This window comes from Rana temporaria, chromosome 3, assembly GCF_905171775.1.
Source record: "Rana temporaria chromosome 3, aRanTem1.1, whole genome shotgun sequence".
Classification (NCBI taxonomy): domain Eukaryota; kingdom Metazoa; phylum Chordata; class Amphibia; order Anura; family Ranidae; genus Rana; species Rana temporaria.
The window spans coordinates 196,019,921-196,040,015 of record NC_053491.1 but is presented as its reverse complement, the minus strand read 5'-3'; the positions used below and the strand labels follow the sequence as shown (position 1 = coordinate 196,040,015).

Below are 20,095 nucleotides of genomic sequence, written 5' to 3'. Positions count from 1 at the left end.
ACACTAGTTTTCCCCAGCATGACTGGGAGCATTTCAACCTATCCTTGCTGTACTACATGTTGACAGCAGTCAAATGGCATAACACACTTGGCCTTAAAAAAGATCCTTCCAAAACACATTAAAAAAAAATTCTAAGTGAAATATGCAAAAAGATATTGTCAGCATAACAATCAGTGAAGCAGAAACCCTGTCCAGACAGTGTGCTATTCTTTTTTCCCCCCATCAAGGTTTTATTTTTATAGAACAACATTCTTAATTTTTTCCATAGTTTTGTTGTTACAGAAAAAAGGAGGAAGCTACAAGAACAAAGCAAAACAAGTGGCTTTCAATACTTGAAAAGTACTGCATATCAGCATACTGTGCAATTACCCAAGTAATGTTAAAGTTGTGAATAAAAGAACCATGGTCCAAGTTCTCATTATTTTACCAAGTGTGTATAGCAATAATTAGTTTTAGGAGGGACAAATCTGCTATATACCCTGGAGACTATAATCTCTGAAGAATCTGTTCTTAACTAAAGCAGGTAGTGCAAAAGCAGGGTTATTAAGCCATTAATACCAGATCTTTTTGAGAGCTACCTCTGCTGGTAAAGGTTAAACCTCACTGGTTTAAGATGGAATGCACCTTATCGAGCCAATGTTGTGTTGTTGGGTGATGGAGAGCCAATGTTGTGCTATTGTCTTCCTGTCCAAGTACAGGGATCTAGTTACGGCTATTTTCAGATGAGGGTTGTCAAAGGGGAAGCTCCAAAAATGCCTGGATACCCATATTTGGCCAAGGACAGCAATTAAGGTGGAATATGGAATGCTCAATAATACCGAACATCTCTTGACAGCATTGGACTAGTTTCAGGTACTTTCAGAACATATGAATAAGATTTCCCTGTGCAAAGGTGCTCCTAGGACACAATGGGGAGTTTCTGTGAAAAAAGCAGTGCAATTTAGTTTAAATAGGAATCTCAAACACAAGTCATTCTTTTTTGTTCAGCAAGCAGGTTGAAAAAATAAAAATAAAATAAAAATGACCAGATTTCGCCAACCACACATGCCGAGGCTTTGTATACTGACAGTGGGGAGACATCTCAGGCATCAAAATACACTGATCAGCACTTCTGGCTACAGCCGGTAGGACTAAATCGGGCACAAATTTTCCAACAGGCTGTTTGTACAGAAGTCCATAAGTAGATGGACTTCTGTACAACCAACCTGCCCATACATTCATCGAAAAAAGCCTGGATTTGTGAAAGACTGAATATGTCAAACAAACCTGATTTATTTTCATGAGGTAAGTAAAACCTTGGACAGAGTGGTGGAGTGGACCTGGTATACTTGGATTTTGCAAAAGCGTTTGACACAGTTCTCCACACACAGCTAATGTGGAAGGTAAAATTCTACAGGCTTGAAAAGATCAGTTTGTAAAGGAATAAAAAACTGGCTTAAAAAAATGAATTCAGAGAGTAGTGGTCAATGATTCTTACTCTGAATGGTATAAGGTCATCAGTGGTGTACCCCAAGGTTCAGTGTTGGGACCCTTACTTTTTAATATCTTTATAAACAATATACGGTCAGGGATTAAAAGTACCATTTCTGTCTTTACAGATGACACCAAGCTATACAGTAGAGTAACGTCATTACTTGATGTCTCCAACTTACAAGGTGACCTCACTGCATCATAATTGATCAATTAAGTGGCTAACGAGGTTTAATGTTGATAAATGTAAAGTTATGCACCTGGGGGCTAAGAATATACATGCATCATACATACTAGGGGGAGTACAACTGGGGAAATCTATAGTGGAAAATGATCTGGGTGGCTTGGTAGGTCATAAGCTCAATAATAACATGCAATACCAAGCTGCGGTTTCCAAAGCGAGCAAAGTCCTTTCTTGTATTAAGAGAGAGGTGTATATATCTCCAGAGAGATATATCATTAAGCCGCTGTTAAAATCATTAGTAAGACCTCATCTGGAATATGCAGTTCAGTTTTGGGCACCAGTTCTTAAACCTTCTGCAGAGAAGGGCAACCAAACTGATAAGAGGCATGGAGGAGCTCAGATATGAGGAAAGATTAGGAGGAACTGAATTTATTCACTCTTGAGAAGAGAAGAGGAGATTAAGGGGGGGGGATATGATCAACATGTAGGAATATAGAAGTGGTCCATATAGTGAACATGACAGTTCGGGTGTTGAGTTATTCACTAGGATCATCACAGAGGACAAGTGGCACACTTATAGAGGAAAAAAGATTTCATCTCGAAATACGGAAAGGTTTCTTCACAGCAAGAGCTGTGAAAATGGGAATAGACTCTCCAGAAGTGGTTCTGGCCAGCTCAGTAGATAGCTTTTTTTTTTAGGACTTTATTCTTTCCTAACTGTACATAATATAACTGGGTACTAACATTTATAGGTAAAGTTGATCCAGAGAAAATCCGATTACCTCTCGGGGAAACGGGAAGGAATTTTTTCCCCTGCTGTAGCAAATTGAAGCATGCTCTGCTGTTTTTTTTTTTGCCTTCTTGATCAATTGTGGGTGAAGGATTGTGTAAATGGGATTGTAAGATTTTTTTTTTTTTTGGTTGAACTAGATATACTTGTGTCTTTTTTAAACCCAACTATGAAATTCAGCCAATCCTTGCTGAACCAGCCGAATTTTGATCATGTATTGGTGGCTTAAAGTGGGGTACACACACTATGAGAAAAATCGGGCAAACGTTCGTCCGATTGTTCTCGATGTTTCACAGCAAATTGGAACAGGTGAAAGAAAATTCTTACGAATATTCTGGTACGTCAAAGTATTTTTTGTTGTTTATGGTATCTGATCATTCGCAGTTTTGGATTTTTCTTGTACGAAAATCATAGGAAAACGGTAAACATTAAAACGAAAATCATTCATTCAGTTACCATACGTGAACATTTTTGGAGTTTGTCCCATTGGGAGTTTGCGTACGAAAATTGGGAATCGGCTGTCGAAAAAGTGTGAAAGTGACCTTAAACAGGTAAAGTATAGACCTCTTTTTTTTTTTTCTTTTACATCTTTTTCTGTACACACTATACGAAAATTCTTTGGACAAAAATGTACGCCTGATTTTTTTAGTGTGTACAAGCCTTAAGTCTCAAGGAAGGAGATAGACATCTGGAGGTATTCTTTCAAATGCTTCAATCCACTTGTCAGTAAGCCAATGTTGGTCCTGATCCTATTTTCTTTGATAATGATCCCGGGTTGTCAGATATGAGGTCCTTCTTACATTTGGATTGAGGGAGGAGTGAAATCAATTCCATTTTATGTAGCGCCAGGTCAGTAAATTCTAACTAGGTAACCATTTTACACAGCCCAGTGGTCCCTCAAGTATGCCAGAGCTCCCCATTCTAAAGTCAGTTATGGAATGCGCCATATTTTAAAAAGGACACTACTTACAATTTGTCAGCACATCCTTATTTCAAATATTTGATGTTGACCAAGATTACCAAGTGAATGTCCTATTCAGGGGAATAAAGATGTTCACTGAGAAATGGTGTCTGGCATTGACTCAGTAAGTCAAATTAGTAAAGAGAGAGAAGAAAGATGCTAAACGAATAACAGCCAACGGGAACTCTTTCATTAAAACAGAACTGTTTAACCAAGGACCACAATAACCAAGGACCACAATAATCCATTCAAAGAGTAAAGTCAATTTGCATGTTTATGCATAAATAATACATTTTAAACATTCCATAATGCAGGACCCTAGACATTGTAGTATAAAAAAAAAAACACACTTACCCAAGAGTCATTTCTACTAGAGTGTTAGGGCTTGCGTAAATTGGATTCACTGATGGCTTTATTCCCCCAGAATTAGCAAACATTTTCTGAGGCATGCTGTCTTGGTACTGCAATTACAATATTAGCATGAGTGAACCATGTATAACAGAGAGCCACTGGAGAGAAAAATAAGCCAAACTTGTTCAGGTGATCTAGCGAAGGCCAAAGAGAGTGACATACCTCATTGATGTAATGTTGACATTTGGACACCTCTTCTGCAATGTCAAAACACTGGTTTCGAAGTGTGAATAACTGCTTTCTTAGATGAATCATCTTCCTGTGGAAAAGAGGTAAAGTAGATTGTTACGAATCATTGATTTCCGCCACTGAGAAGGCAACAATGAAACCAGCTAAACTTGCCTCATCCATTCCTGAACTTTCAGGCGGAAGCTCTCATACTTGCCAATACATTCTTCCTTGTACAGGGTATAGGCTTTTGTTGCATGAAGGGCCAGCTTCTGCCTAAAAAAATAAAATAAAACAAATAATCAAAAATACAATTATATAGATAAAAAGTATTGAACCGATTGCCCAACACTGCCTATTCAAAGCCATCTGGAATGAAGATTCAAGAAAACAATAGGATTTATTTGTACTCACCGTAAAATCCTTTTCTTTGACGTCCATGGACGGACACAGCTCCTTAAGTCTTGACAAGTGGGTTATGTTCCCTGTTTACAGGAGATGACTAGGCAGAAACATGTTAGATCATTAAATACATGTTACATAAACAGAGTTGAACAGCCCCGCCCAGGGGGCGGTCCCTCCAGACATAACCCTCCTCACTGCAGCTGCAGCCTCAGTTTGTAACCAGCAGTACAAACCTAAAAAGGAGGGGTGGGAGCTGTGTCCGTCCATGGACGTCAGAGAAAAGGATTTTACGGCGAGTACAAAAAAAATCCTATTTTCTCTTATCGTCCATAGACGGACACAGCTCCTTAAGTCTTGACAAGTGGGACGTCCCCAAGCAGTGTCAAAACGAGGGGTGGGAAATATATCAGTAAAACCAATCTTAACTTCACCCCAAAACAAGCAGAGCTCCTCAAAAGAGGAGGTGCAACCTTAAACAGCCGCCTGCAAAAAACCTAGCGGCAGAAAGAAGCATCAGAAGATGCACTCACAGCAACCATGTAAATTCTGGAAAGAATGACAGCCTACCTGATCCACCGAGAAATGGTGGGCAACAAGATTGCCAGACCCTTTTGTGAACCAGACACCGACACAAAAGAGTCAGATCTTCCGAAACGGAGCAGTAGCAGGCTAGTACACCCGCAAAGCGCGTACCACACCTAAAGTATGAAAGACAACTCCGTAGGATGCGGCGGCCGAGGACAGAAGGATGTGAGAAACAATGTCCTTATTCCGGCGAAAAAGCCGAAACCACCTTCGGGGGAAGGTCGCGGACGCACCACCACCTAAGGCTATGAAGGATCAAAAATGGCGGCTTGCAAGACAAGAGCGCCAACTCAGAAACCCCTCTAACAGAGGTAAAGGCCACTTAAAGGGGCCACTTCTGAGATAGTGTCAAGAGAAAATCTCTCTGATGTTTCCAAAAGGAAGATTCCTAAAGAACCGAGAGCGCCAGAGTCAAAACTCATGGGGGAAGAGATGGGCCGGGGGGGGGGGGGGGGGGGGAAGGTATAGGACAAGCCCCCTCCACAAAAAAGGTACCCACCAGGGAACGGCTGCAAAAAGGCCACTGAAAAAACACAGCCAAGGCTGAAATCTGCCCCCAAACGGTGCTATAAGCTAATTTTTTGATCCACCAAGCTATAAAAACAGCAGGCCGATGGACCCCCGAGTACGTCCGTGGACATCACTCCATCTCTTCGCACCCAGAGATATAGGTCCGCCAGACGCGACGGTAGGTCCACCGGAAGAAGACTACCGTGCCCTCAGCATTGTTGAGGTGAACGAGTCGGACATACCCCGGTTCCTTAAAGTCTGGCTTCCAATAGCCCTGTTGAGCAAGTCAGTGACTGTACAACAGGAGGAAGTATGGGCCCTCGAGACAGAAGGACCTCCTGCCCTGGCAACCGCCAGGGTACCTCCGCTACCAGGCGGCCGAAATCGGCGCACCAAGGATCTGGAGCTATTGAAATCATCGGGATTCCTCAGCCCCCACTCTGTGGAGCAGCCGGGGAAGCCACTACAATGGGGAAAAGGCATAAAGTTGCCGAGACAGACCCCACAGGGCCACCAGCGCAACTTGCGCCTCTGTACCAGATCGCTAGATCTGGCCACGAACCTCGATACCCCTGCGGCTGAGACGAGTGGCTAGGAGATCCATACCCTGCGAGGCTCACCTCCTGCAAGGGAGTTGACTCCATGTGCCAAGACCAGTTGTCCCTGGTTCAACATCAGGCGACTCCAGTAGCCTGCCTGCCTGTATACCTGATGGTGGCCCGAAGCCACCGGCGTGGCGTTGTCAGGTTGAATCAAGATCGGACGACCTTGCAACCCCCTCGACCATGAGGAGAGGCATAGCCTGACCGCCCACAGTACTAGGGCAAGTAACGGTAGACAAGGTCTACGGCACCTGGTATTTCCAGGCGGACTCCCACCCAGGTGCTAACCAGGCCCGAGCTTGGGTAGTTACCGAGATCCGACGAGAACGGGCGCATATAGGGCTGTGTGGCCGTAGTTCCACTCAAGTCCAGCGACTCTGGGCCGACCGGACCCCCCAGGCGCCCTCACAACCCTAGATGTTGGCGTCCATTGTAATCTCCACAGAAAGGAAGAAACCACCTCCCGGACCGAAAAGTCAGGGATCTCAGCCACCAATTCAGAGAGACACTGACTAGGTGGCGCACCTGAAACTGATGATTCAGAGACCAGAGATTCATACCACTCGGACAGCATTTCCCTCTGAAAAAAAAATAAAAAAAACACACGAGCGTGGAACTGGGCATACGGTACCGCCTTGGAGGAGGCTACCCACAGACCTAGGATTTGCTTGCAAACAGAGAGATCGATTGCGTGATGTCAATAATCACCGCCGACTGAAGACTCTGCAAGTTCACCAGGGGGAAAAAAAGACCTTTGCCACCGAGGAGTCTGGAAGTCGTAGGCACTCCAAACTGAGTCGGAACCAGGACCGACTCCAAATTCACGGAGGGTCTGAAAAGCCACTGACACAACCTCTGAGTCAGGAAGTCGTCTAAGTAGCCACGACGGCAAAGCCTTTCTGTCCCAACAAGGATAGGATAAGTGCAAATTTTCTTGGTGAAAACCATTGGTGCTGGCGCCAGTTCAAAAGGAAGGACCACAACTGACCGTGGGCATCCCCATCGCGAGGCACAGAAAACCTCTGTGCAAGGACACCAGAAAGTCCCCCGGATGGAGCGCAGCTAAAAGCTATACAGGTAGCAGCCCTATGGTGGGTCGTACCTATGACGTTCTGCACCGAAGTGCAAGTGGCTACCCCACCGAAGGAATGGATTCCGAGCGGATCTACCCATCATTCACAAAGGCCTTTAGGCCCTTGAAGCCCAAAATCGGACGGACCATGCCCATCCTTGGGACCGAGAGCGGATTTGGATAGAATCCCTCAAACCACTAGTCCTGCGGAAAAGATAAAATCCCACCGCAGCTTAGCAAGTCCCACACTGCCCAAAGGCAGACCGAGCCGGGAGAGGGAGACACGAGGGAAGAAAACTGTTCAGTGGATCGGAAGGGACCCTATCTAGTACCCCGAAGATACCACCTTGCAGACCCACTGTCGGAGAGCAGGGAGGTTCACCGAGCTGTTAACAGCAAAGGCGACCCCCCACTTCAGAGACGGGCAGAGGAAGCTACATACATTGGCCGGTTCGGGTGCCGGCGCGATTGGCTTACGCACCCAGGAACGGATCAGCCCCCCAGCTGAGCCCTTGTCGGCCCAGGAGGTTCGCCCGCGGACCCCGACTGAAGAAAAAAGACCGCTTTGGTGTGGAAAAAGAAGGACCCGGCCCACGACGGGGCCCCTTCCCCCTGGAGGCCTGAGGGAGGAGAGCACTCTTCCCTCCAGCGACATCCTTGATAATGTCGTCCAGCGAGTACCCAAAGGTCTCCCACCCAAAAAGGGTAAATCAGTCAGGGCGTATGTTAGAGGCCTGGCCAGCAGACCAGTATTTCAACCAGAGAAGGTGCCATCTCTGAAACCAAAGCCCTGGATATCAAGGGCGCGGCATCCAGTGAAACATCACAGACATATACAAGGCCCTGGACCCACAGGTCCATTAGCCTAATAACTTCGGGAGAGAGTCGGCACTCCTCCACTGTATGGTGCAACATGCTCACTCAGTGAGCGACTGGGATTCCAGAGTAGTGGCCACAATAGGCCGCAAGACAGACCCCAGCATGATAGACATGGAACGGGTCAGAACTTTGGATCTTCTCAGTCAAATCCATACAAGCGGGGGTGTCCCGCAATAGGGAGGGTGGTCACCTATACATGACCCCCGGAGTGTCCACCACCAGAGAAGCCCACTCTCTTAAAAAGGCTCCCCTCAAGGGGCACTGAGCCGCCAGGCGGTGAGGGACTACAAAAGCCCTCAGTGGCTTTTCTCATTCCGCATCTTAAAAATTAAGAAGGAAGGGCACAGAAGGAAAACCTACACAGAGCGGTCCGATTTGTGTGATCCCAAAAAAGACCGAGCCCTCAGCGGAAACCCAGCTGCACTATCCAGCTACAGGGAGTCCCGTACAGCAGTGAGAAGCGCACCTCTAAGTGCCTTATCCTGCACCCCCAGGTATCTGGTCCATGGCTCCATTGTGACAGAACATTCCCCAGGGGATAACAGGGGGGGGGCACTCCTTTGACCCCCGCCCGTCCGCAGTCCCCCACCCTGGCACCAAGGTGTCCAGGACAAACAGTAAAAAAACATCTGTGGGATCCCAGGTGGGGAAGGACCAGATACTGACCCCAATAGAGCAACACATACACATAGTGTGCATGTATAAAATGCAATTGTTTTACAGAAGCTCCAATGCCCTATGCAGGGCAACTCAATCTTCGCTGCGCTGGTCGGGGGTATCCCAGAGGTCTCACCGAGGAGGAGACTGCCCAGCGCGCCATCCGCCCACAGCACACAGGGTGTGGGGAGGAAAAAATACTGTGAGGAGACTTGCGGCATCCGAGGGACCTGTGTGCACCGTAGGATTCAGCACTAGGGGTCAGCCAAGATGGCCGCCGAACGTCCTCGGAGCGCGGCTACGGCAAAATGGCCTACAAATGGGAGTTTTCAATTAAATTAAAAACCGCCCCAAAAATTGCGCCAGAGCCGGCCGAATGGGGTCAAAACGCCGCATTTAGACAGCTAAAGCCTCTAAAGCTTTTAAAAGTGTAAAAAAAAAAAAAGAAAAATACACACAGAAACCTCACAAAAAAAACTCAGGCCAGACACAGTCCCCTCAGGGAGGCCCCCCGCCCCCCACAAATGTTTGCAATGCAGCAGAGGGAAAGGAGCAGGGAAGGGAGGAGAAGAGGACCCCCAAACCCCAGGAATGCCCAGCCGTACCAACCCACCTAAGCGGGAGGGACTGTACTTCCCTTCGAGCGAGGATTCGCTGACGTATTCCTGACAGACCTACAATCGCACTGGAGGTAGCTGTCGGCCCGGTCCACTGTGAGTGAGACAACACCACAGCCCAGTCATATGTGGACCTCAGAGCAAAGCTCACTGGCCACCTCAGAAGTCATGAGGTATGGCGTGGCAGACCAAGCCTCTTTGCAAAGGTGTGCCCACGCATGCTGGTCGGACTGAGAAGACTACAAGGATCTATAATATCCAGCCTGTCTCTCAGCCGACAGTTGAAAGAAGAATCTTTAAGAACAAATTTAAATAATTCTCCTCAAGTCGCTAGGCAGAACGAAACTGAGGCTGCAGCGAGGAGGGTTATGTCTGGAGGGACCGCCGCCTGGGCGGGGCTGTTCAACTCGGTTAATGTAACATGTATTTAATGATCTAACATGTTTCTGCCTAGTCCTCTCCTGTAAACAGGGAACATAACCCACTTGTCAAGACTTAAGGAGCTGTGTCCATCCATGGACGATAAGAGAAAACTTGTTTTTTATTGTCCCAATGAAGGAAAAATAAATAGTTTTTGGCCACATTCCTAGTTATCACATATCAACCTTAGTGGGCTCAAAATAAAAAAAACTTGATTCACTAGGCCCAACGTGCATATATCCTTTCATTTACACTACATACATAGTATATTGAAATGCATAAATTAATATTAAAACTGTTTTTTGGGGGGGGGTTTAAAATAACAGTTATACTTACCTGCTCTGTATAATGGTTTTGCACAGAGCAGCCCTAATTCCTCCTCTCTCAGCTCCCTCACTGGTGCTCTGGGCTCCTTCTCCCCACCCCAAGACGCTTGCTATAGGGGCACTTGTGCATGCTCGCTCCCAAGCACCGCCCCACCTCCTGCTTACTGGCTCCGATTGACAGCAGTGAGAGCGCCTTGGCTCTCGTGTACATCGCTGGATCAAGATTGAGATCGGGCTCAGGTATATATTAGGGGGGCTGTGGTGGAAACCTTGATGCAGAAGGCTTTTTTTTACCTTACTGCATAAAATGCAATAAGGTAAAAAATAAAAAAAATTAAAACAATTCTGCCTTTACAACCACTTTAAATAATATACATGAGGCTGTATCAGATATTCAAAGTTCAATACATATGCTTACTTGTCAAATTTGTGTATTTGTTCTTCATTGTACATAAGTCCTGTAAAAGAGAACACATTTTTTTTACATTTTTCAAATTGCTAGTATTACATACGGTATCATAGATACATTAATCAGCAGAGATTTGAACTAGACATAGTTTAGCTTTTACCTGTACATTACAATTCCTCCCTGGCAATTCTAACTTCTCTGTAGGCAAGAGGAGGAATCAACCAACCAAGTTATCTACCTAAAAGCCTACAAGTAAAATGTATCGTACAAATTGATTGCTTAGGCCATGTAAAGATCTTTAAGCCTAGTACACACGATCAGATCCTATGATTTTTGCCTAATTAATCCGAAAGTACAATACAACACATAACTTCCAAATTGAAATGTGAGCAAAAAAAAAAAAAAAAAAGGAATAAGACGACGATTATTTATCCAATAATCTCATGGTGTGTTCCAGGCTTTATATCTCAGACCTGAGGTATGAATGGAATTTCAACGTCTGGTAAAATCCAGAATAAACTAATTACCCAACAGCAGTTTACTCTGCAATCTAAACAAGTAATAGTTACAGAAAGAATGATAGTTTAATTAGGTTAATTGTAAACATAGTCAAGAAATTTAAATGTTACTTTCTTAAGCCCCATACACACCATTATATTTCTGCAGATTTTTGTCTTACAATTTACCAAAACCATATAATGTGAGGTCAAATATTAAGAGTTACAATTTGTATGCAATCAGGCAGGCCCTTGCACTACATGGTTTTGGTAAATCTGATGACAAAAATCTGCAGAATATCCAATAGTGTGTATGGGACCCAAGAGTGATAATACCTGTAAAGCAGTTATTTTTAGTTTAACAAAAACATACTTTTAATTTTTTAAACAAGAGAAACCAGTAAGCAAGACAGTACTTACTACGCTGTGCTTTGTCCTTCTTGAACTGGGTGCAGATTTCTGTTATCGAACTGAGCAGCACTTGCAGTTTTTCCACACTACAGGGACAGAAATAAAATGTAAAAAAAAAAAAAGAGTGGAAAGAGTAAGAGAGGGCTATAACCCCTGACAGATTTTTTTGCCATCTGTGTCCCATTGGGGGGTAAACAGTACAAATCGAGAAAATACAAGTGGTAAGGGGAATACTGTGCTAATGAAAAAAACAAAAAAATAAATTGAAGAATAGCTAATAAAAGCCAAGCTGCGACACATACAAAACATGTGGAACCATGCAAAAACAAAATATAAAAGGATAGAAATTCCCTCTAAATATAATGAATGAAAACCCTGTGATGGCAAACAACACAGGGGTGTGTATTCCAAGATACAAAAACCCTTGCTGGTATCAGTGATTAGTCTAAATGAATTTAGGTGTGATTATTGAACTTGTATAAATCAATAGTGGTATCTGAATAGATCAAATAAAACATATAAAAGCCACACTTAGTGAGAATAATGTGAATCCTGAAGTACAAATAGAGAGAATAAATCTACCGAATGGAGCACAGACCGGAAAAAAAAAAAAAAAAACCTGAAGAGGTGTGTCAAACTCAATTTCATCGTGGGCCGCATCAGCATTATGATTGCCCTCAAAAGGGTCGGTTGTATCTGCAAGATTAGATGTCCAGCGCATCTCCTCCCCATTAGCTATCAAGAGCCACCCCAACATGAGAAGTTGAGTCCCCCACTCTGCCTTACATCACAGTGCACCCCCCTTTCCTTATGCTGCTGCTGGGAAGAAGCTGGATGCATTGCTTGAAATCAGAAAGTAAGGGTCTGGAGAAGGACCAGAGGCGGGCTGGAGCTCTCCTACAGCTGCAGGAGAGGTGCGAGGGCCATATGAAAAATGGCATGGGAGGCCGGATTCGGCCCGCGGGCCTTGTGTTTGACACCTGTGGTCTGGAGGATGGAAGTGCTTGTGCTTTTTAAGGCCGTCTATCATGTGTTTTGTGTCCAAAGAGGAAGAAGCTATCTCCGTGTGTGTCGGAACATTAATTAGCATATTTACTTTCTGTCACTCAGACGTGTGCCTTCAACACTGAGCCAAGAGTCGGTAAGGATACCTCCGGGAGACCATTCATTCTTCATATCTCGCAGGGAGGTATCCAAGTTTTGATGTGAACCAGAAAGCTGAAAAAAAAAATAGCATATTCAGTATATGCATAAATCGAATCATAAAATAAACTTTGTGCATACAAATACAAAATGTATTACATATTCATTTGATTTTTGATCAAATTAATCATTATATATAAAAATGGTCAAGCACATAGGAAGCCGTTTAAAACTGGAAATGCACCCAATTTTAGCATTCATTTCCTACTGAAAGCCAAGATATCAGTGAATGTGAAGGGCATAAGCTACTTCCTAGTATTATAATATATGGGGCACTGAGAAATTAGCACCTTTGGCACGAGAAATTCTATTAGCTACATTTAGAATTTGTAATTTCTTAATTTGGGCAGACATGAAGGATTAGGAGGGGCAGCACTGTGTGTTACAACAGAACCGTGCAGTTTTCACATTGGGTTTGAACTTTATGAAGGCACACATGGTTAAAGGGGTGGTTCACCCTAAAAACTATTTTTTATTTATTAGTTGGCCCCGAACATTACAATACGATTAAGGCTATTTTTTTTTTTTTTATGCTGTACGTACCTTTGTACAGCATATTCACCCGTTGCTTCGGGGTTGCGAGTCCCGCGGGAGTGGGTGTTCCTAACATGTCTGTGATTGACATTTTGACCAAAATCGAGCTCCCCCCGTCGCGTAAGCCGTGTCACGGTTTGCGAAAGGAGCCGAACGGCGAGTCGGCGCTATACTGCGCATGCGCATCGCCGTTCTGCTCCTTTCGCCAATCGTGACGCGGCTTACGCGACGGGGGGAGCTCGTTTTTGGTCAAAATGTCAATCACAGACATGTTAGGAACGCCCACTCCCACGGGACTCGCAACCCCGAAGCAACGGGTGAATATGCTGTACAAAGGTACGTACAGCATAAAAAAAAAAAATAATAGCCTTAAATCGTATTGTAATGTGGGTGGCCAGTCTAATAAAAAAAAAGTAGTTTTTAGGGTGAACCACCCCTTTAATAGTCCTGCATCCTCTTTTGTACACACACAGTGTTGTACTGTGTATTTTATATTATTGACATACTCTTTTGCACACATTTTGGCATTCATTCATCTATTTGAAAATCAAACCCCAGCCAGAGAATATTTTAGTACAGAGGGAGGGGGTGATGGGTGATATAATATTTTTTTTCTAACTTTGCATGCTCCCACTGGGGACAGTCATGCCTACATCCGGTCCCAGGAGCAGCGTAGACCAAGACAGAAATATTGGTGAAACGCAAAAACTGGAAATTGTCTCTAGGACAAAAAGTGGAGAGAATTCTCCCCAAGGAGAACACAGACATAAATGGGCTAATAGTATGAGATTTTGGGCGTCCTGCAATAAACACCAAAAACAAAAAGAATAAAATCAATGAATTGAAAACACATGCACCGCATTTACAAAAAATTCAACAATGAAACAAAAATGACTAAAGTATCAAAATAATATATTGCAATGACTGTACCCTTATATCCCAACCACACAAAAGGTAAAAACCTTTCAAATCCAATATAAATCATCATATATTCACAAATATAAGTTGATATAGATGCCATGGCAAAAAGTTCCAATGGTTAATAAAAAAAATACAATATACCCAAGCCAAAGAATATGCATTTATAAGCAAGGGCCATGGAGTCTCAAGACCATCAGTGTCTCTGGGAAAAGAAGGCATAGCATCAATAAATACAATATATCCAGTAAAAAGAGTATGACTATATAAAGACTGAATATATTGTATGCTGGGTCCGCCCACCCCCGACATAATGCAGAATTCCGACAGCTCCTCTCTCTGCATTCAGCTACAAATGTCAGTTTCACACACTCAGTGGCTCTGGCAAGCATCAAGCGTCACTCTGCCAATGAAGTGTGGGGAAGGGAGGAGGAACACTTGTGGGTCGATGAGGCACGCTGTGTGTAAATCGGCCAAATTTTTTATAATAAATCAGCTGATGCCGATTTCTTAAAAAAGCCCAAATATCGGTCGACCTCTAATACCAGAAGTCTTATACTATTATCCTACTAAACATTTTTTTTGGGTAAGGGCAGTTGATTATAATATATATATATATCAATTTTTATATAATAGATGCAATCTCAGTTTCTGTTCAAAAGAATTTTACTTCAATCTTAATGCATATACAAGACTGCACAGTTTCGAACAGGTACTCTGTCCTTCATCAAGTTGCATGTGTAGTGTTCAACATATTGATCAACTTTTATTGGCCAATACATGCAAGACCCGGTTCACACAGGGGCGACCTTGTAATCTGACTTCAGGCCGCCTCAATTCGCGCTGCATGAAGAAATGAATGTAAGTGAATGGAGCCGACTTAATGTACACTACTGCAGTCGCTCCGACTTGAAAAAAGGTTCCTGTACTACTTCATTCCGACTTGTAGGCAACTTGTACCCATTGATTTCAATGGAAGTCGCCGCCAAGTCGGATCCCCGTTCACAGTGAGGCAACTTTACAGGAAGTTGAACAGTAAACCTGTTCGAAGGCAAACCCCTCCCTCCCACAGGGGAACTCCACGCCAAATTTTAAATAAATAAAACAACATGGGTTCCCCCTCTAGGGGCCCGGTCTTCTCTCTTCTTCAGACTTCAACATTAGGACGAGGTGCTTTGGGGTGGAGGCGCCGCTCGCCCGTCCCCACCCCCTTTCCTGACTGGCCGGTCTGCGTGCTTGGATAAGGGTCTAGTTAGGATTTGGGGGGGAACCCCACACTGTTTTTTCGGCGTTGGGGGTTCCCCTTGAAATCCATACCAGACCCAAGGGCCTGGTATGCCCCTAGAGGGGGAACCCATGCTGTTTTTTTAATTTAAAATTTGGCTTAGAGTTCCCCCTCCTGAAGGCGACTTCAAGTCTTGTTGTAAGTCACATTGTGATTCATACTCAAGTCGTGTTCAAGTTGCCTCCCAAAGTCACGCTGAAAGTCGTGTTGCCCCTGTGTGAATCGGCTCTAAGCCACCCAAGAGAGCATACAGGTGTGTCCTTTCACCAATCTCCCCATTAACCATTTCATACATTATTCCCCCATACATATTGTCAATTGCACAATATAAAAACAAAACATACTCCCGAATATGAAAAGTAACCCAAAAAAATGAAATATAATAAAAATAAATGCAAGAAAATACAAAAATAAATACTGAGATTATATATATATATATATCTCTGTATTTATTTTTATATTTTCTTGCATTTATTTTTATTACATTTCATTTAGATTGCATCTAATATATAAAAATGTGGTGTGGAGTTCCCCTGTGGGAGGGAGGGTTTGCCTTAGAACAGGTTCACACTGGGGCGACTTCCTGTAAAGTGGCCTTACTGTGAACGGGGGGGATCCGACTGAAATCAATGGGTACAAGTTGCCTACAAGTCGGATTGAAGTAGTACAGGAACCTTTTTTCAAGTGGGAGCGACTGCAGTAGTGTACATTACGACGGCTCCATTCACTTACATTCATTTCTTCATGCAGCGCGACTTGAGGCGACCTGAAGTCGGATTACAAGGTCGCCCCTGTGTGAACCGGGTCAAAATCTGCCCTTACTCCAAGAAAATAGTTTAGTAGGATAATAGTATAAGACTTCTGGTATTAGAGGTCGATCCATATTTGGGCTTTTTTAAGAAATCGGCATCGGCCGATTTATTATGAAAATTCGGCCGATTTACACACAGCGTGCCTCATCGACCCACAAGTGTTCCACCTCCCTTCCGCACACTTCATTGGCAGAGTGACGCTTGATGCTTGCCAGAGGTGCTGAGTGTGTAAAACTGACATTTGTAGCTGAATGCAGAGAGAGGAGCTGTCGGAAATTCTGCGTTGATGTCGGGGGTGGGCGTACATACAATATATATCAGTCTTTATATAGTCATACTCTTTTTACTGGATATATTGTATTTATTGATGCTATGCCTTCTTTTCCCGGAGACACTGATGGTCTTGAGACTCCATGGCCCTTGCTTATAAATGCATATACTTTGGCTTGGGTATATTGTATTTTTTTTTATCTTTTTGTATATATATATATATATATATATATATATATATATATATATATATATATATATATATATATATATATATATATATATATATATATATATATATATATATATGTTCTACATCTACAGCATTTATATAATCTCAAAAACCATGGTGACTACTTAAAATTGTGTGTACACTAGAATTCTTTCATCTCTCTTTTCTTTCATAGCACATTTCTGTAACCGTTATTACAGTTTTACCCAAACACATTTTTGTACTTCTATTCAATAAACTTGTCTTCATGGTAATCTCTACATTTGAACCTAATCAGGCAAACAGAAAAGGCAAACAGAAAAGCAATGACCAAACACTCACCAGCAGCAGCTTGGAATGTATGTCATATATTTCTGGTTCCACACTTATCTGCATCACATGTTCATATCTATCATCACACATAAAAGAAAATCATCAATCTAGAAATGGGATTAAACCATGTACTCACACACTATAGCCTGCAAAAGAGTTCCGTGGAACATGCTTAAAGTGATTGTAAAGGATGTTTAACACACACACACACACACACCTCTATACTTACCTGCTTCCATTGCACGGAGTGGCCTCAAACCCCCTCTTATCGGGTACCCCGACACTTGTGGGTGCTTGCTCCTGAGCCCGGCTGCTGCGTTCAATGACAGACAATGGGACTCGGCCCCGCCCCCTTCTCATTGGCTTTGACTGACAGCACTGGGAGCCAATGGAGAGATGCAGACGTGCACAGTGCTGGATCAAATGAGCGCACAGGAAAGTATTGGGGGGGGGGGGGGGCAAAACCCAATGCCTAAATTTTTTTTTCACATTAATGCAAGGAATGCATGAAGGTAAAAAAAATGTAGGCTTTAAAAAACACTTTAAAACAGAGGTGCTCTTCCAAATCACTTTGACTTCATCTTATCAAAAATACTGTCCCACCATACAGCTGGAAAACAGAACTGTACCAAACATTTAATTCATGCTTTTGTTTTCCCCCCGTCTTTATTTTAAAGGACAAATATTTTTGCAATATGCACATAAACACAAGTCACAGAAACCTTGAAGTAGAACTATAGGCAAAACTGCCCCCCCCCCCTAATTTTGGATAGCGCAAGGGAGGATTATAATTTGTAAAAAAAAAAATTGCCATCTGGGAGATTTCCCTTTACCACCTGTTTCATAGCCATGCAGGAAGTGAGAGAAAAAATCTTGGGAAATTAGGAGCATTTCATGGGGACCCCCAGGTCACCATAACTAGTGTCCCCATTGGAAGAGTTCCCCTCTATTACTTTTCTGGGGACAACCCAACTGTAACGGTCAGGGGTTAATGCAGTTTACGATATTCCATTCCACCAACCCACAACAGCTTATCGACACTCCACAATCCAGTAGACGAACACGACTCATAGGATTCCCCAGAAACGAGAGAGACACACAGATACATACACACACACACACACACACACACACACACACACCTCTGTTCTCTGGTTCAAAACAAATAGATCCTTTAATGGTAAACTCAGGCTTCTTAAATACAGTTTAGGAACCCCAATGAACAATGGCTTAACTCCACCCACAACATGACACAAGGAGCCCAATACACATCTTTAGTCAGACTTTCTGGCACCGAGATAATCTACATGAGCCAATTAGCTACAGCTGACAAGTCAGACATCAAGACTCCGGCTTCTCTCACCTGCTATACAATACACATTCCATTAGTAAACATAAGTCAGACATCTGACCTTTAGACTGTGCTAACTCACAACACATATTATCATCAATAGAACTTCACACAATACAGTGTCAATTAGCATAACACAATGAAAAGGTCTTTAGAAGCCAGACTAAGGTTAGTTTACATGACAGTAGCAGACTTAATTACCCCCTTAACAGTCTGTTTTTCAACATGAATGAGTCACTCTCAGGCGGCCGGAGGGGGAACATCCCCCCTCCCGCCGCCATCCGGTGCTTCTCCGGGCTCTCCCGTGCTTTCGGGGGCCCGGAGAAAGAATCGTCCGGTGCTGGCAGGAAGCATAGAGATGACTGGTGACCAGATGGTCACCAGTCATCTCTATGACCGTTGGAGGACCCGGGCGTGATGTGATCAACAATTTTTTCACCTATCTCATGCTTTCCAGCCTGGAGGAGAGATGCGGGGTCTTATTGACCCCACATCTCTCCATAAAGAGGACCTGTCACACACATTCCTAGTACAAGGGATGTTTACATTCCTTGTAATAGGAATAAAAGTGATTAAAAAAAAAAATATTAAAATAAAAAAAAGTGTAAAAAAAAAAAAATAATAATAAAAAAAAAAAATAAAGCGCCCCTGTCCCCGGTAGCTCGCGCGCAGAAGCACACAAGTCCCGCCTACATATGTAAATGCCGTTTAAACCACATATGTGAGGTATCGCCGCGTGCGTTAGAGTGCCAGCAACAATTCTAGCACTAGATCTCCTCTGTAAATCTAAACTGGTAACCTGTAAAAAATTTCAAAGCGTTGCCTATGGAGATTTTTAAGTACCGAAGTTTGGCGCCATTCCATGAGTGTGCACAATTTTAAAGCGTGACATGTTAGGTATCTATTTACTCGGTGTAACATCATCTTTCAAATTTTACAAAAAAATGGGGCTAACTTTACTGTTTTGTTATTTTTTTAATTCATGAAACAATTAAAAAAAAAAAAGGCGTTTGAAAAATTATTGCGCAAATACCGTGCAAGATAAAACGTTGCAATGACCGTCTTTATTCCCTAGGGTGTCTGCTAAAAAAAGATATATAATGTTTGGGGGTTCTGCGTAATTTTCTAGCAAAAGAATGATGATTTGTACATGTAGGAGAGAAGTGCCAGAATAGGCCCAGTATTGAGGTGGATATGAAAGCCCTGTATTGAAGTGGTTAAGATATGCAGAACGACATACACAGGCAAAATTACTTTTCAAAAGGTAATAAAGTACTTGAAAAGAGGGGGTGTAATGGCGCTTGCCAATTAAACAATATTAAGTAACTAGCCAATTCACGATATAATTATAAGGAAGAGTTTAGTATATCTGTCTCTATGTCTTCCATGTGACCTACCAAATTAAAAAGTGGTACAGGATGCAACGGGATGCTACACAGCTGACTAAGGGTCTGGGTCACAGACTTCCAAAAAGGCATAAGTACAGGGCAGGTCCACACCATATGTATAAAAGGTGCCAGTGGAAACAGCACGGCTCGCACACTTCAGGTCCGACTGCAGGTAAATACTGGCTAGTGGAGTGTAGTAGATCCTATGTAAAAATGCAAGTTGGATAAACCGGTCTTTGGCCGAGATCACAGAGGTGACATAGGTGGACACACAATCCTTCCAACTATCCTTTGTTCGCTTCAGGTACATCCGATTGCCAGCGCTGAAATATATGGGTAGACCTAGTGTCATAGGCTAAAGAGAGGCGAAGATAAAAGGGAATACAGGGGCTTCCCCATAACATGTTTGCTATTTA

At 43.3% G+C, this 20,095-nt stretch overlaps 1 protein-coding gene across 1 annotated transcript in view; it reads right to left on the bottom strand.

Moving 5' to 3' along the window:
- TBK1 (TANK binding kinase 1) overlaps nucleotides 1-20,095 on the bottom strand; it is a 67,648-nt gene that overhangs the window by 10,074 nt on the left and 37,479 nt on the right. Inside the window, exons 13-19 of the mRNA XM_040344069.1 lie at nucleotides 16,950-17,016; nucleotides 12,471-12,592; nucleotides 11,384-11,460; nucleotides 10,476-10,515; nucleotides 4,159-4,260; nucleotides 3,979-4,075; nucleotides 3,760-3,866 (exon numbers count right to left, since the gene is read on the bottom strand). Coding sequence (XP_040200003.1) covers nucleotides 3,760-3,866; nucleotides 3,979-4,075; nucleotides 4,159-4,260; nucleotides 10,476-10,515; nucleotides 11,384-11,460; nucleotides 12,471-12,592; nucleotides 16,950-17,016 — 612 coding nt within the window. The remainder of the gene's footprint in view (nucleotides 1-3,759; nucleotides 3,867-3,978; nucleotides 4,076-4,158; nucleotides 4,261-10,475; nucleotides 10,516-11,383; nucleotides 11,461-12,470; nucleotides 12,593-16,949; nucleotides 17,017-20,095) is intronic.